General features: G+C 40.6%; 1 protein-coding gene across 4 annotated transcripts in view; it reads right to left on the bottom strand.

The window, feature by feature from the left end:
* Positions 1-17,537, bottom strand: part of sbno2b (strawberry notch homolog 2b) — a 59,746-nt gene that overhangs the window by 19,690 nt on the left and 22,519 nt on the right. Inside the window, exon 1 of one of the 4 annotated variants that reach the window (XM_076726228.1) lies at positions 10,200-11,066. The exons of the other annotated variants lie outside the window; for them this stretch is intronic. Within the exon in view, the coding sequence (XP_076582343.1) occupies positions 10,200-10,259 (60 nt within the window). The 5' untranslated portion in view covers positions 10,260-11,066. Of the gene's footprint in view, positions 1-10,199; positions 11,067-17,537 lie in introns of those variants that run through there. 4 annotated transcript variants of the gene reach the window in all.

The raw sequence follows: 17,537 nt of genomic DNA, 5'->3' as shown, positions 1-17,537 counted from the left end.
TGGTAGACAGTGACAAACTGAACGGAGGAGAAGCTGTTCTTGGAAATGTGAATATGAATCTCTCCATGTTATGGTGTGTCCTTTGCATGTAGTCTTAACTGTATGTGATTGTATGCATGTATACTTATACTCTTTGGACCATGTGTGGAAGTTCCCACACACCCATGTTCTAGCTGTACCCTCTAGAGGACCATGAAGCAGCCTTAAATGCTACTTGCTTGCTCAGCAATTTCACTTCACTGTTTAATTCACTTTTAAGGCATAGTTTCACATTTTGGGAAATACGCCCATCTGGACTGTATCTTATCTACCACCAGCAGCCAGCTAACTTAGCACAAACAGTTGTGAGGAAACCAGTGGAGACTCTGAATGGCAAATTGTTGTTTTTAAACTTGGGGTTTGTAAAGATCAAACAAACAAAATATGAGATATTTATTAGTAGGCTTTAGATGTGCTGGTAAGCAAGTTTTGTTATCTTTGGACAGAGCCAGGGTTGCTGTTTCCTTGTTTCTAGTCTTTCCTCTAGGTTAGACAGCAGCATACAGTAGCTTCATATTTAGTGCGGAAAGCATTTCCCAAAATGCTGAAATTCTCCTTAAAAGTCTGGTTGACTGTGCTGTATAACGCTGTATCAAAAAACATCCAAGCTAAGCAAATATTTCTACAGGCAGTTTACACATCACATCTGTAACTGTACCATATAAAAATGCTTGCATGGTTTTCTTACAGCACCTCCGGGGTTAACACTTTTTCAGATAAAAACACAAAAATACTGCAGAGCCACGAGCAGTGACAAGCGGGTTTGAGGCACAGTATGTCATCATGACTGAAGACTACTTATTACTTAGATAAAGGAAAAATCTATGCTGTGAGAACCCAATGTAAAAACTACTCAGAAACATGGATAAATGATTAGCTGCGATGCTGCCTCAATCTCAACAATATGTTGCTTCTGATTAATGCTGAGAAGCTGTGCTCATGTCTGTCATAGCTGCCTGCAAGCCATTACTCACAGTTCAGCCGAGAATGTTTCACAGGCATGAGAAGACAAGACGTAGAGCTCTTGGTGCTAACATGACTGCATCATGTGGGAATGGGGCCTTGTGAGCATGGTAAACAGCAGGCAGACACAGATACATGTGTATATTTTTATCATCTGACGTTAGAGAAACAAGTCGCTGACCATAATGCGTGGATGTTCGTGTCTTGGAAAGAGCACTTTTTCAAGGGTGCAGCACTCAGCTTATCAGTGTTTGCTGGGAGCTCTCTCACTCTACCTTTCCCTTTCCTTTCCTTTCTCTCTCTCTCTCTCTCTCTCTCTCTCTCTCTCTCTCTCTCTCTCTCTGTGCTTCCTGAGGGCAAGATCAGACATGAGCTCTGGGAGCAGGCTCTCCAACATTGGTCTGCCCTGCAGACTATCTCGGGTGACAGAGGGGTAGAAGTAGAGAGGGCCCCTGTTAAATATTGCTACCACTTGCTAACATGTACACTGTCACTTTCTACCACATTTCCTTTTTTCCCCATTTTCCTTGTTTATTGCATCACCTGTGTGTCTTCTATCCTACCCTCCTCTGCCTCACCCCTTGTTCTCCTCCCTTTCTTGGCTCTTCTGATTGAGGAAAGATGAGTAAACAGCAATGCTTGGGAAAGGGACATAGTGTCACCAGAGGCATCATTCCACAGACGCATAATTGTGGAAAGACTGATAAGCACATAGACACATGGATTTCACCATGGAAAACAACTTTTTTTTTATTACAGCAGATTAAGTCACTAACATTTGATTAAAAGAGCTAGTAGAAGAGTTCTGTTACAAGTATTTTTGGATTAGATTAAAAAAAAAGAATTTAAACTTAATCTGACTTGAAATGAAAATACAGCTTAACATGGGTTATAATTAAAGTTATGAGCTGTCATAACAGCTTTGCTTGTGATGGTTAAAACCTTAATGACTTCAATGTGCTGCTAAAAGTAGCCCAAATCAATTTGTTCTGCAAATATATGATTCAGACCCACGGCTCATTGCTCTATGTTATGCTACAATGTGACTTCTAAGGTTTCCACATCATGTGACAAAGCATACTGTGCTGATGTGGTGTTGTTATTACGAGGACCATCAGTCCTGATACAGAGGAATGACAGAAAACTGCAGCAGGTTGGTTGGTGCTAACCAAGACATGGCCGACCTCAGTACCATGCTAATCGAGTTGTTAAGCAGAGCGTAACAGAGGCTGCAGTGTTTGTCCCCCGGCAGGCCCGTACCCAGGGCTAGTTCATCTACTGTTCCTAAAACTGGGCCCTGCCAAGCAGAGATAAGGCTTGAATTCCAACTGCTCTGATGGTAATCTGGCTCCTTCCACAGCACACAGCCACACAACCGTATAACTACAAATCCTGCCTCTCTCACTCACTCACTCACTCACTCACAGTCTCTCGCTCTTTTTCTCTGCTGAGCAATAAAAAAAATACCTAAATGCATGTATGCGTTTGAGTGTGCAAGTGTTTCTTTCAGAATTGCTTTCAGGGAATCAAATCTGCTTGAAATATAATGTAATTTCTGGGAATACACAGAAAACAAATCAAGTGTGTTTACATGTACACAGAGGAACATGTGAAAGCCCATTTGTCCACCCTCCTGTTTGCCTTTCACATGTTCCTCTTCCACTTCAGTTTCTCCTCTGCTATGGATGCTAAAACCAGCACTATGTCCATCTCCTGCAGCACACACAGTGAAGATGAAACCATGCACAAACTCTGGCATCTCTGAACACTAGTCTATAGCATAATGCAATCCAAACATCCTCATACTAAAATGGACTTACTGTGAGAAGCTCTGCATAGAAGCTTAACACACATGTCCACATACAATAAATCACATAATGTGTCCACACAAGCGGTTAATTATATCTGACTGTATGGATAATGACAGTTGTCTGCTTGGTGATGATTAATGAAAGCACACAGCAGTGAAAATCGGCAACATCAAGCCCCTTCAGATCACAAGATGCCTGCAGAGCTGCAGTGCTACTTGATGGTTGCGGTTTAAGGTGGTGGTTATCAGCTCGAAGGCGCAGAACTGGAAAAATACACTTCTAGACACAAACCGCCCACAGGGAGCTTGGCTTCATTATCTGTTATAGTTGATGTATTTACAGTGTGATGAGTAATCTCAAATAGTCACACAATACCACCCTCCTTAAAAAAAAAAATCCCAGTGAATCCATGATCATGAGAGCTAACCACTACAAAAAACATCCAGGCTAAAAAAAAATTAGCAATAACAAAACAGTGAAAAAGCATCTCTGTGCTACTCATGCAGCATAAGCAGATGCCTTGGAAGAAGCGATATAATGACTACAATGACACTGACTGTGACAAAGACCACATGATAAGCTCAGGTGCTACCATACATGGAAGTCTAACAGCCCTATCTTTTGTTCAGCTTTATAAACGATTATTCACTTGGCCTGTGTGGCTCTCTGTCTGTAAATGTAGCTCCTCACAGTTAAAGGAAAAACAGATTCTAATCACAAATCCCATTAATAGCAGGTGTGTATCATGATATAGACCACTTGGGTTATAATTTATGGTAAGGTTTATCAGATAAGAACGTCTCTTAAGCACATGTCCTTAAAAGAATAAGTCCAGTAGAAGCAGCTCGTGTTTCCAGATTTGCTCCATTATGGTATAATCATGGCCTCTCAAATCAAATTAAGGATAGCTGTCGACCCTCGGATGTGATGTAACAGGGTTTTTGTTTGTTACTAGATTTTTTTTAACCCTTTTTCCTCCCTCAATTTGGTATAGTCAAATCCTCCGTACTGCAGCTCTTATCACTGCTTACTCTAGGGGGAATATCCGGACAGCCACATGGCTCCTGTGACACACATGGTGTTACCAGCTGCTCTCACCAGAATTTTCTTAGGCATGTGGGAAATGTTGACAATAGTCGACATGTTGTCACTGATGCAACCACAGGGACATGGTTTCTTACTGATTTACCACCCGTAAAGACCCCCAATTATTTTTGATTATGATGCATGTGATGACTAATCTTAAGGTTGACAATTTCTTCAACCAACTCTAAGAAAGAAATTGCTTTTTCTGCCTTTAGTTTGTGTTATTGCTACATATTCAACACTAAAATTTACTCCTTGCTATGAAAAAAAAGGCAAACTTCAGGTATATAGTCCGAGGCCACATCCTGTTAAACTCAATAGCCTGCCTCAGCACAAGGGCAGGCTGAAGCCCCAGGCAGGCAGGCCGGGCTCAGGGCTTTCCCCTCCTACACACTGCCAGCTTGGCTGCTTTTCCAAGGCCAGGAAACGAGTCACCCTGGCCTCCCACATACCCCACACACCCACATATATACACAAACACACACCTCAGATGACCCCACCATCGCACCCATACGTTTCTGTCATCTCTTGCTTATTCTCTCCCACTTTTGAACTTCACACCCCTACCCCCCCCACCACCCATTTCCCATCCCATCTCTGCCACCTTTTCTCCTTGCCCTTTCAGCCTCTCATTGTATCCTCATTTTTTTTCCCCCACACAATTTTGCAGCAGGGAGAGGATCTATTTAACCCAACACTTACTCTTCACTGATATTAATCTTCTTTTTCAGAAGATGGTCACGATCACATAGTTAAATGAGGACAAAATCACATTATATTACAAGCACTATTATGCACCAAATGACATAAAATTTCATATCAATCTATGCTTGCTACTGTACACTATTACACTGTAGTGTATACCGACTGAGGTCAACTAAAATGTAAGAGTTTTCACAGAAAACTCCAACACTTTACCCACTGGGCCTGAACCTCTCTTTATTATTGTATGGCTGTAAATCCTGCTTGAGCTTAAAAATCTTGCTGCAAGAATAGCAGTAGAGATGGCTGGCAGGGTGGGGGTGTGAGTCAAATCACATTCAGGAATCTGAGGGCTATAAATGCGAATAAAATGCCATGGGTCTTGTTTCTAATGTAGGTAGTGTAAAATGACAGTGTAACATACCATAACCCGGTCAATGAGCCAAGAAGAAGCACTGAAAGCTACACTCTTATCTTGGAATATGTACCGTGCGTGTGTGTGGCTGAGTTGATGGGAAGGAGGGTTATTAAATCACCCACCCCACCCCACGCTTATGATCAGCTGACTAAAACAACCCCCACCCCAAGCTCTCCCGTCTGGGGTTAGCTGCTGACCTTGTCCATGGAGTCAACAGAACCTGATTGATAGTCAGTGTGTGCGTGTGTGTGTGTGGTGTGTCTTTTCATGTGGTGGGTCTGGGGCCAGGAACTGAAAAGCCACCACTGGTGTCACTCTGTCTGGATTATGTTATACCAAGCTGTCTGCATGTCCTACATCCCTGACATATCTTTTGGCTAGTGACTTTAATAGGACAGCTCTAAGCTTTTCCTTTTCCTTGACCTTCTCACAGACTGGAAGCAGACTCTGACTTTTTGGCAAACCAGCTCTTTGACTGAATTACTATTGAGAAGACTGGTAGTGGTTAGACCTCTTTTAAATTCAGTCTTAAATTGACTAAAATGACTCTAAAACATATAGATGTTAATCAACTTATCCTATCACAAAGCTTTGATCCAGGGGCCCATTTGTCAAGATGCAATTATACTTTTATGAGTACATATGGAAAGTTTTACATCTTGTTTTGGTATTTAAGACACAGAGCCATCAGCCAAAAATACATTTTAACACTTTTGTCACAGCTGTCCTTCACAGACAACTAACAAACAGTCTCAGGCATTACACTGATCACAACCTTAAAAGATGTTAAAAGGCCCCTGGCAACAATATTTAATCAGTGTAATATACTGAAATCTTATTCTTTACACCCGGATTGACTCTCTTTGACAGACACATTGAAATTAACTTTGCAAATGTCATTCTGAAGAGATATCTGTTATTATATTTATGTTTTTGTAGCAGTGGGGTCAAAAGAAAATGATTTCGTCATCCTTGTCTCACCATAGGCAGCCAAGTCTAGTCTATCCCCAACCAACTATCCTAAGCCAATCAAAAAGGCAGACCCAGTCCAGCAACCTCCTGACAGGCAAGCCTTCATGTCGTGCCAAGTATGAGTAAAGCAAGCCAGAGACAGCTCGCTGCTTATAAGTCTCCTGGAATTTTCCAGTGTTTTCATCTGTTCTGGAAAATAAAAGGATGCCATGTCAAGTGTCCCAACTAGCAACTGAATGACAGAGCTGGTTCGAAGAACTCGTCCGCTAGTTGCGTCAGTAGAGAGCCTGAAGCTCAGCTGACTAATAGAAAACTAACAAGGATAACCAGGCTTTGTGATGCCCATGGTGCTGCCAGCAAATAACTATCAGGCAAATTCAGATTCCTCAAGTGAAAATTAGAAGTTCAGAAAATCAGAAAATGACAAGAGGAAAGAGGCAGACAAAGAGAGAACCAGCGAGAGAGGTTTCATCTGCTGAGTATTTGGGGTGGTGCCAGGAGGACGTCACCTAGGGAGGGTTGCCGTGAGGACGAGCTGGCATTCACAGAGGCATGTCTCAATAGTCAAAACCTGCATCTTGAACTGATAGTTATAAAAAAAAAGGACAGAGAAGAATTGACATGCATCCAAGAAGTATAGCAGGTTTCTGAAAGGGCTCTTGTGAAATTATGAAAACATAAGAAACTAAGCACACGAAAAATGACTCACGCGGTCTCAAACTGTGTATGCATGCATTTGCGTTTGTGTGATAAACGAATGCATGTGTGAGCCTGCATCCTCAGTGCTGAGAAAAGTGGATGTGAGGGGATCGTTGACGCAAGATGACATCTCAGCTTTACAGAAATTTCAACAGACCACACATGCCACTTACAACAGGGTCAAACGCTGTCATTTGTAACAGCCTCATGCAACATGGCCTAGACAATAACTGAAAATTTAAAGAAATGAAACGAAAATTTAGAATTTAACAATGTGACTGTGTCAACTGTTGAAATTTGAAAGAACATTAGATGCAACAAGTTAAGATTACAATGTGTTCAAAAGAAAGGAAAACAGAAACAGTTGCAAGTGTTATTTTTACCTACATTATTTCATGTTGGCCTTCGTTTTTAAATTGGTAGTATACAGGGCAGCCTAAAGTGAAGTTGACGGTGAAGGTTCTCAGTGACAAGTGATATTATACTATATTCTATTTTTATTTGTTTTATGCAGAGACCAATACTAGACAACACAAGGTTTTGCAGTTGTGTGAAATCAGACATCTGACGTGTATTCACACATTTTTGTATGAATTGTATTATGCATGGCACAAACCCGCTCTTTCACACACCTGTGGTCCGCGGACTCGTAAGAAGGTGTGACTCAGAATAGTGTTACCCGTAAATCGCAGAGCTGTTGCTTCTTAGCCTAGAATCAGCTGCTAACTGGGGAGGTAAATTCACTTTTATCACCTCTTTGACTATTACAACAAGTTGACAAAAATTTCACCTTAATTGAGTTGACAGCTGGCAGTATGGAGACGGTAGAGAGAGAAAGGGGTATGATTTGCAATTACAAATTTTTTTTCCCCAATTGTTTTTTCGATATGAAAAACTTTAATTTCAGTGTCTTTGTTATACATGCATACACTGAGCGAGAGGCAGGTACACGCTAGACAGGTTGCCTGTTATCACATGGCAAACACACACAGACAGACAAGACACTCACACATATCAGTAGGCAAATTTTAGAGTGATGTCACCTGAATGACTTTGGACTGTAGGATGAAACGGTCGTTCGTATGCAGACACCAGAAGAATGTAAAAAACTCTAAATAAAGACTGGCCAACGGATTAACACCCAGGACCTTCTTGCTGTGAGATGACAGTGAGCTGCTATTCTACCCTTAATCCAATACAACAGCAACAAATCCTACTGCTACAAAGCTTCCTATATTTTGCCTGGTTTTAGACTATATCAAAGACTTGTTGATTCAACTCCATGACTATTGTGAGGCATTTCGAGTAGGAAAGTGCCAAAAAACCCAAAATGATGTTTTAAGTACACAGAGAGAGTGTTTGCAAGTCAATGTGAAAAGGCAGATGGTTATTTGACGTGCATACAGATGGTCTTAAATGAAAAGTGGTTTGCACATGAATTTAGTGGAGCAATACATCAGTATGATGTTCTTACTATTATATTTTATTTTTTTAATTAAAAGATATGGCTTAATAGTTCTTGTTGGGACACAGTTTGATTTGAGTTTAAAAACTCGTAACATAATCATAATGTGTGTGTTTTGAAAACTGAAAGAAAAAAGGGACAACAATAAGACGTTAAGAATGACTGCTAAGTGGAATTTTTCCATTTTGCCATCACTACAGGCAACCACTGATGCATACAAACTGAAATCACATGCTAAAAGTAAAACTAGATGCTCCATGACACTTGTACTGAGCATCTTCATCCTACTGCAGCGGCTGTCCTGTTTTGCTGTATACTGTTAGACGTGGCAGATTTACAGCATCTTGCATCCTGTATCTTTGAAGTGTGAATTGTTTTTAACAGCCAGCAAAAGATGTCACTCCGTCATATTGTCTTTTCGCTTAGCAGCAACCTGACTTATTCCACTTTTGCAACGATAATTGCCACTGATGTGTGATACATTTAACACAATGCTCTTGAAATAGGTTTAATTTTTGCAGATACAGTTAGATATTGGCAAAGGTGGCATGTGAGATAACCAAGGCAGCCACCAAGCATTCTCTCCACTATTCTATCAGCAGTCCACCCCCCACGCTCTCACCCATCCTCACCTTCATTGTTTATTCACTTCCCGTAAGCTGCACGCCTAGGTCACGCTTGAGGTTTAATGCAGTGCCAGGAAACTCACGATATGTGCCCACCAAGACGCTACCCTGCTGCATCTCTGGCCTTCAAGGATAGTTCATAATTCTTCAGGTCAGTTTTAAAAGACTGTAGGTTTGGAAGAATCCAGGCAGCGTGCCGGAGAGAAACTAACAGAGGCAAATGGGGCCAGGCTAAAGGATCATCCGAGGCTAACGTCTATCTACTCATTTAACAAAAACAATGTTGTGTAAAGCATAAACTACTTGAAACCACCGATTGTGTAATTTCTCAAACGTGTGATCTGTGAGGGAAGAAATGCTGACATGGTGACATTAGCCAATCAGCTCAACCAGAAATTCTGTGGAAATTGGCTCAGCAGGTCTTTCACCAATAAAGTCATTACACTGATATGCGCTGCAATTCCACCACCACTGTGTAGTCTAATGAATGATACATTAAAAAAAAAAAAAAAACCTAATGCAGTTCTATTTACAGTGCAATACAACAATGAGCGTATTCAATAGCCACCCAGAAAACAGACAGGAGAGCTATTTAGCCTGAGAAGATATCAGGTTCTTGAACTTACTGGAAGACAGCAAGGAGTGAGGAGGACAGCCATTTGTCATACTTCCTGACTGGGAATGAGTGCCTAAAAGGCACACTGGGTGACTGAATGGCAACTTTGGCCTGTCAGCAAAGAAAATTCACAGCATGGCTTGCTGACTGACTTACAGGCCAACTTTCAGTGGTGAGCCCAAACCCTAAGCCTGGGTTACCTTCTTTGGTATCCTTCTCTTTCAATAAATAGCAGATGGATTAACGTTGTGAACAGATACTAAACAAGGGGCCTACATTTTTGTTTTCAACAGGAACTAAGCCTCCTCCTACTCAAAAACAAATTTCAATGGAGATTTCAACCGAAAAATGTCCCTAGTCTAGCATGTGGCTCGGTCTTTGCACTAGAAACCATCCTTTTGTAACAGTCCTAATGAGACTGATATAAGAACTTAAAAAAAAAAAAAAAAAGAATTTCACACAGCTTCAGAAAACAGAGTAAAGGAGAGCCACAGGCCAGCATCCCTTAGCGTTATAATCATACGGAAGAACTTTCAAAATTCATTCAAGGAAGTTAAAATGGAAAAACACAGCCATAATTTGGAAACAATGCTTACAAGTCTTATCTCACAGTTCCTTTATAAAGACAATAAAAACTCTTCACACGAGCAGTTCTCAGTTAGTCACAATCCAACAGTTTTCTATTACTGATCATGACGTCAAAAATAAAAAAAAAGTTATCAACAAAATAACAGCAAGTCTTAAAAACAACAGACTTGATTCCATATGACACATACAAAAAAGAAGCAAACAGTACTAGTACCTTGGGAAGCGGTCGTCCCAGCTGTGAATACAATTTAGTCCAGAGCTGCATGAGAGACATGGGTCCAAACGATGCAGTATGGGGGGTAAAATACACACACACATAAACTCCTGCTTCACCTTGAATCCCTGAATGCGACAGCCTCTTCCATGTGTTGGTCAAAGTGTTGGTATTGACCTTACAGCTGGAGTACTTCCACCCAAGAGTGGACTCTCTCTAGCCCTTTCACAGTTCCTCTCTGGTTCAACACACACATCTGCCTCTACCGCAGGTACGCTCTGGGCAATGAGCTCACACATACAAACTCTGTTACTCTCACAAACAGACACAGGCAAGTCTAAAACATGCTTCCTGCTTCACCAGGACAGTCAGGTATTTGCATAGAGGGCTTAGTCATAGTGATTGTGGACTAGTTCCTCAGAGCTCAAAAAGGTGGTTGGAGAGTGAGTGAGAGAGCAGAGGAGGGGAGAGGTGGGGAGAAGAGGGAGGGGAGGAGGGAGGAGCTTTCAGGAAATGATGCTTTTGTTGGTAAGTGACTAGAGTTACTGGCAGTCAGGCCCATTTTACTGTACATGGTGTAACTCAACCGCATTTGTAGTGTAAACAGTATTGCGCTCTGGACCTGGCTGCTCCTCACACCCCGCTGCTTACCGCTATGTTTAATGGGCCTGGGCCACTATTTAATGATTATTATATTTAGAGGCTGACTCCCTGCCTGGCTGCCTGTCGTACTTCATTCTCTGCTCTTTGTCTTTCTATTTGCCTGCACAGGCTCAATTTCAAGGCTGCTGTTCTAGTAATGACTACTGATTAATATAATGATCTGTAGCTTAGAGGTGTAAAGGCTAATAAAAAGGAAGCAGACAAGTTGTCTCATTAGCTTATTGAGGCAGCATGTCACTTGTGAGAATGCACATGCAGCATTAGTCTGCAAGCAGCATTAGCCTGCAAAAAGATTTTCCTTTTGTTTCAGCTGTGTTGTGTTAATCAGCATTTCTAGAGATTTGACATCCACATTTATAGTTTTCACATGAACCTCCAACAGAGATCAGGAATGTATTAAAAGGTCAAGTGCAGACTGTAAGTTTGCCTATTCAAAGGGTCTTTCAGGCATCAGACACTACTGTGTACAATTAAAAACAAAAACATCATCATAAATGGTCATTCCCATTACTGGAAGTGGCGGTGCAGTTGTTAAAAAAAAGAATATTCTGGGAATCTGATGGTAAATGGGTCATTTCCACAAAGTCAAGATGTTGATCAAAGACCGTGTCGTAAGTTTTTCTGATAAGAAAGCAATTTAACTGTTTAAGAGCCAGTCATAAAAGAAGAAAATGTGGTATTTAAAAAAAGAAATAATGTGATTTATCTCCATCAGGAATGGAATGGATAAGTCCATTTGCACACCCAGCTTCCAGGAATACATGACATCAAGCCAGCATGGTAAGGTACTGTAATGTCCATCTCTGCTGGACTGAAGGGGAGTCAGGCTCAGAGACGGAGTGGCGCCTGTCCATGTGTCATCATGGTGTGAGTGGGAATCCTCTGAATAATGCGTGCGAGTGTGTGTGTGTGTATTAGTGGGACACAGAGGGTCATTTGGGAGGAATGAATCATTGATGAGCTTCTTCTGAGTACACCAACACACAAAAACAGACACACCTTGTTGCATCACAACCTAAAGAAGGTAGCCTCTGTGTTTGGCTTCACTGACAGTGCACGAACACAGTTGGCATACAGGAATGTCAACATGAAGCCTCAGCGTCACATGCACTTATGCACTCCTGCTGTTCTGCAAAAGTCTGTTGACAATCATTTGGCTGCACACACGAGCTGAATTTGTTGCTCTTTAGATCTCAGCGACTCTGATTTACATCTAATTCTGATTATCACTCCAGTCTTAATGTAGTTCCTGTTCCCTTTTTACTTTAGTTAGATGTCTTTATCCTGGGCTGTTATGATTACAGCTGCATACATCAAAAGTGGTATAAACAGTACCTGTACCATGCTGCAGGAAATGCTTTGCCGTGTTAGATGAACTTCCTGTTTGCATGAAATTGTTTTTGCACAGTAACTATATTTTGTTGTATCACTTTTTTAAGGGCCAGCATATTATAAACACACTGACACATTGTGTAGCTGCCAATCTAAACAAAAGTTCAGCAAGTCAAAACTTTGCTTTTAGGAATTATGAGGTATATTTTTTAACAAACACTCTGTTCTTATAAAATACAGGGAAGACAGAGGTTAAATGATCCAAAGCTAATCTAAAATTAAAGTGGATCAGGAGGAGCACACACTCCCCACGGAGAAGAGTGCACCTATTAACAACCCTTCAAATTAACCTTTAACTTACTCCTTTAAAGTAGGCCAAGCAAATGACAAAGTGTTTAGAGTGTCTTAGAAGGAAGTAACTGAGAAATACCAACTTATTTATATCGTGATTGGCTGGCTGCAAGAAAGTCAGGAAAAACAAGACAATCCTCTTTGTCAGTAAAATAAAAACACTGAGGCAGAGAACCTTTTAGTTTATCAAAATCATCTTAGGTTTTCCTTCAAGTGCTGTAGCATCAGAGTGAATCTAACATTTTGTCTCATTGTATCAACTGGACATTTTTAGATGTGTTGTGCATAATTTTATAAAGAGTTTCTTTTAGCTCAGCATGCATGTTTAATATCTGTCAGCTATAGGGTCCCTGGAGGTGCAAAGGTTGATGCATGATTGGAATGTACAGAAACCCTGGAAGCAATGGACCTTATGCAGCACCCCTCTGTGGTTAGTTTTCAACTAAGATTGAGACTAATTGGTTCTTTATGTGTGGAGATGCATGTTCTTCTTGTGTCCACATGGGTGCTCAGGAATTTTCTCCCACTCTTAATTTATGTAACAGTACATTGGGGTTATAATCCCTCCATCACCTTTGACAAAGGTCCTGACCTTAAATCTCCAGCTGGTCTATGCGCGCTGAATAATGCCTTCACTTTGGTCCCTACGGTTAGGATGGGTTAAAAACACATTCTGGGTTTGGGTGTGATGTATTCAGCAAATAAAGGGATTCCAGTTCTTTCAAAAGCAAAACTGAAAAGAACTGTGACAGCAGATGAAATGCATGTGAACTCTTCCTCGAAGTGCACTGAGCCCGTGAGTAAGTGTGTGTAATAGCGAGAGGAACCACACAGAGAAAACATGTGAGTATGTAGATGTGGTAGTAGAGAGTGAGAGAGTGAAGATGCATAAAACGTGCCATAGTACGTACGTACTGTATGTGTATATGCAGAGTACACAGTTGGTATTTAATGTGTGTGCGAGCAGAGTGCTGTTCACTCTTTGAGGTTAGCCAGAGTGGTTAGTGAATGAATTCTGTTTTTTTTGTCTTCCAGTAAGTCTTGTTTTCATTCTGATGCTTTGCATAAAAGTTCACGTACTTTAGATCCACAAATTACTCAACTTAAGACTAGACAGGTATGTACGTGGCACTGTGGAAAGTGTACAATTCTCCTTAAAGCCACAGTGAATGAGTTCAAGATTCAGCTTCTTTTACTGCACAGTACTGGTGTTTTTATAGAACTGGCAGCATTTTGTCCAGCTTACAGCTTTTTTGAAGTACTTCTGGTGGTGTGTGCACAGTCAGCATGGTTGGAGTTATCAGAGTTAATTTTAGCAAAGATAAAAGACGCCTCTGCCTGCCATTAATTCTTGAACAGCATTAGTGTAGAACAATAAATATGATGAAGCCTCAATTTGTTTTTGTCAAAGTTTCCACTGTTTATCTTGGTTTATCTTTCCCACTAACTCCAAGAAAGGATCTAATGTGAAACGGTTATTTCTGGGGAGGTTTCCTGAAAAGGACGGTGGAATTTGGTATTTGCATATAAAAAATCTCCTACGTTTATCTATTTTTAAAGTCATTGTCCAGATTTATTTAATTAGTAAAATCTACCTACACAATAAAAAATAAACAAAATAGAAACATTATAATACTAAACACTATCCATGAACATTGATAAATTCACATCATTTAAGTTAGTGAATATGAGTGAATTACATTCCCTTACCCTTTTTTTTATTGAATTTATTACATTTTAAAATATTTGATGCCTCATGGGGGAGAAAATATTGGTTTCGGTGGAAGTTTCGATTATAACATAGCATGTTTTCTGCTACCAGTGAAGCACAATTCAATTCAGTGGTCCACATAAAATAAATATCACTAAAAATGTGAGACACCAACCTCATCCACATCATTGTACTGGGGTTATGTATTTCATTTTAGTTATAAGCTTGTGCTATATTGTAATTAACTGGTAATTTAAGAAGGATATCAAGTCCCAAAGGGAAGTCTATTAGTTCTAATACAAACAAACATTTGGCTCATGTTTTCAAGTTACCAGCAATCTAGAGACAGACATCCTGTCCACGTGCTGCAGCAGTGTGCTTCTTTACGATATGAAGATATTCCAACAGAGCTCTAGTGAGCTGCATAAACAAGCTGTACCACTGCAGGAAACCGTGCAAACCAAAAGAGATTTCACTAATGACTTTACAGCTGTAACTGAAACAGGGAAATTGCTGAGATAAACACGGCAGTCACCTGACAAACTTAATCACAACAACAATTCCACCAGTCACACATGCCTGAATGTCTTCTGTACTGCAATGGTTCAACAGTGCAAAGAAAACAAGAAATTTTGCCTTCTGATTATGGACTAATAAAGAAAAAAAATGGGCATCGTCCAATTGCCATGGTAAGGATGAAAAAGGGGGCTGAGTGTGAGGTGGCGGATTAGTCATGATGACCCCGTGACTTACATTTTCTCTGCATGCCTCACATGGCAGGGAGTGTCCAAAACTAGCCAGGACAGCTGAGAAAGCACAACACAAGCACAGAACGTCTCTTTCTCTCGCTCACACAGACACCATAACATTCCACGTCTCCACTGCCAGGAAGCCAAACTTGCTGCTCATGAGGGCAGCAATGGTGAAGGAGCTCATTTAAACTAAACCACATATAAATGACAACTGCAAAGCCATACGTTTCTAAATATGTAGACAGAAGAGGACATCCAACATGTATCACATAACAAGAGAACTCGTAATTACTTGTAAGGAAGAAAGCTATAGCCTGACAGGCTAACACAGGCAGATGGGAAAACTAGGGAAACCCCACGTGAATCACAAAATCCATACACGCACTACAACACACGTGATGAGGATGACACATCACTTTCTTGTATATAAAAGCCTTCAGACGTGTAGAATTTGTTCTTGAATTCCCCCCCCCCCCAGCTTAAAATACTACGACAAAACATTTACAGAAGACTTCAAGCATTATTTTTGCCACAGAACCATCACACTCATTCACACATCTGGACACAAACATGAAGTGAAACTCTTGCATGTAGCTTTTGTGTCTGCTTGTGCTTCCCTTCAAACTGTTGCAATTGTCAACTACAATTGCAACGGGGGGGGGGGTCTTATCTGGTGCAGCCAGACAGTAAGGACCCAAAATTTGGCAATACCTTGCTTAACATCAAATTGAATAAACTGTAAAATTTAGCCTTGAGCTTTTATCAACCCCCTGAGCTGTAACACTCTGGAGCCTTCAGAGAGACAAAAACACCCAACTGAGCTCCTGGACTCAGCAGTTTAAGAAAAACACATCGTTCATTGCCAAACTGGCTCATTTACAGCATTTTGTTTTCAAGTGGTTTACCTAACAACTGGCATTGCCTTCTGCATTCAAATTAATTAAATGCAGAATTTATTAATATTAGACTGCAGTCTTGTGAATGTTGCATTAAATATATGCAATAATATAGAGAAAAGAAAAAATATTATATTAGTCAGAGTCTTCACTATTGCTCCCCATTCATTGTTGTTCCTGATCCAGCAATATGGATAAGTGAGTTTATTATAGAAAATAAACTATATGCTGGTTTTGTGTATGTGTATAATTTAATATTGTAGGATGCTGTTTGAGTCTGTCTTTCAATTGAAAAAGGTCAGCTTACCCTAAGTACAAAAGACATTTTTCCACTGGTGATATCTACCCATGCAGATAGCTGCAATTTGGGTTTCATCGACTTGGATTATGAGATATTTGTCTCTGAAATGAATGGAATTTCATTTGTTGTGTTCAAAGCACAGAAAAACACAACAGGAACTTGTCTTTCGAAAAACAATGTCTAAGGGACTTTGGATAATTCACTGTCAACAGTGTTTATTAGACCTATTATTAGAGTTGTTTAATTTACATTTACCCCAGCTCTTTGAACAGGAAATACACGAGGAGACAAGTGGAGGCATAAAATACAGGTTGACTGCAGTTTAAAGTGATATAATAAGATTGTACTATTCAGTGAAAAGCCTTAAAAATGCATTGATTACCCCATCCCTTATTATTTACTGCTTGGCCTTATGTTGAACCAAGAAAACCCTGAGAGCTCTGCCCTTCCTACCGTCACATAGGCTAATCATGAAGGGGATAACTACCAGTCTGCTTGGTAACCCATGACTGGCCATGTTTAAAACTCATCATCGTAACATATTTTTAATATGGTTCCATAATGGCCCTCATCAGCTCAACTCAAATAGGCGTCAGATTAGAAACTCGCTGGTCTGTGACATTATAACTGGCTCCTATTCACATGATTCGAACTATAAGGAACCGGCTGGATGGTCACAAAAGTGCACAAAAATAGAAAATGCAAATGATGGAGCAACCATCTGGAATGTTAAGGTAAATATAAGAGTGAGTAGAAGTCCGCACCTTCACTTCACTGTCAGTCTGAAAAGTCTTATTCTTCTGGGCTATGTTCCGACTGAAGGAAGAGTGGCCCAAATCTGTTTTTGTTCATATGTGACCCAGATCAGTTTTGTTTTTTTTTAAATAACAGTGTGAGCAGCACAAATCCCATGGAATCTGATTTTTTAAATTCTGATTTGGGCCACTTTCATATGCTGTCCTAAATCAGTTACAGGTCTGATTTCTGCATCATATAAGAATTCATGTGACTTTGCTGTGTCTCCCCGGGTTGCGGATAATCCCAAAGACACTCAAATTATGCACAAGAACACTTTGTGGGAGCGCCTTGGCAGCTGAATGGTTACAGCACATGCCGCATGGTCGCAACTATTGCCTGCCAGCCGTCATACCCCTCTGTCTCACTTTGTGGAGAACACTTTGTGGACTCATTCCAAGCATGACTGAAAATTACAAGGAAATCCTGGGTTTATCCACCAGAGATTTCTGAAGATGCAGTGTGGACGTGCAGAAGAGTGTTAAATTACAGTGTCTTATTAACGACATGCCTTGACAGGAATGGGGCAGGTACTGG

Source organism: Chaetodon auriga, chromosome 3 (genome assembly GCF_051107435.1).
Source record: "Chaetodon auriga isolate fChaAug3 chromosome 3, fChaAug3.hap1, whole genome shotgun sequence".
NCBI classification, from domain to species: Eukaryota; Metazoa; Chordata; class Actinopteri; order Chaetodontiformes; family Chaetodontidae; genus Chaetodon; species Chaetodon auriga.
Note: the sequence above shows the minus strand (reverse complement) of the source record. Positions and strands in the feature narration are given on the sequence as shown.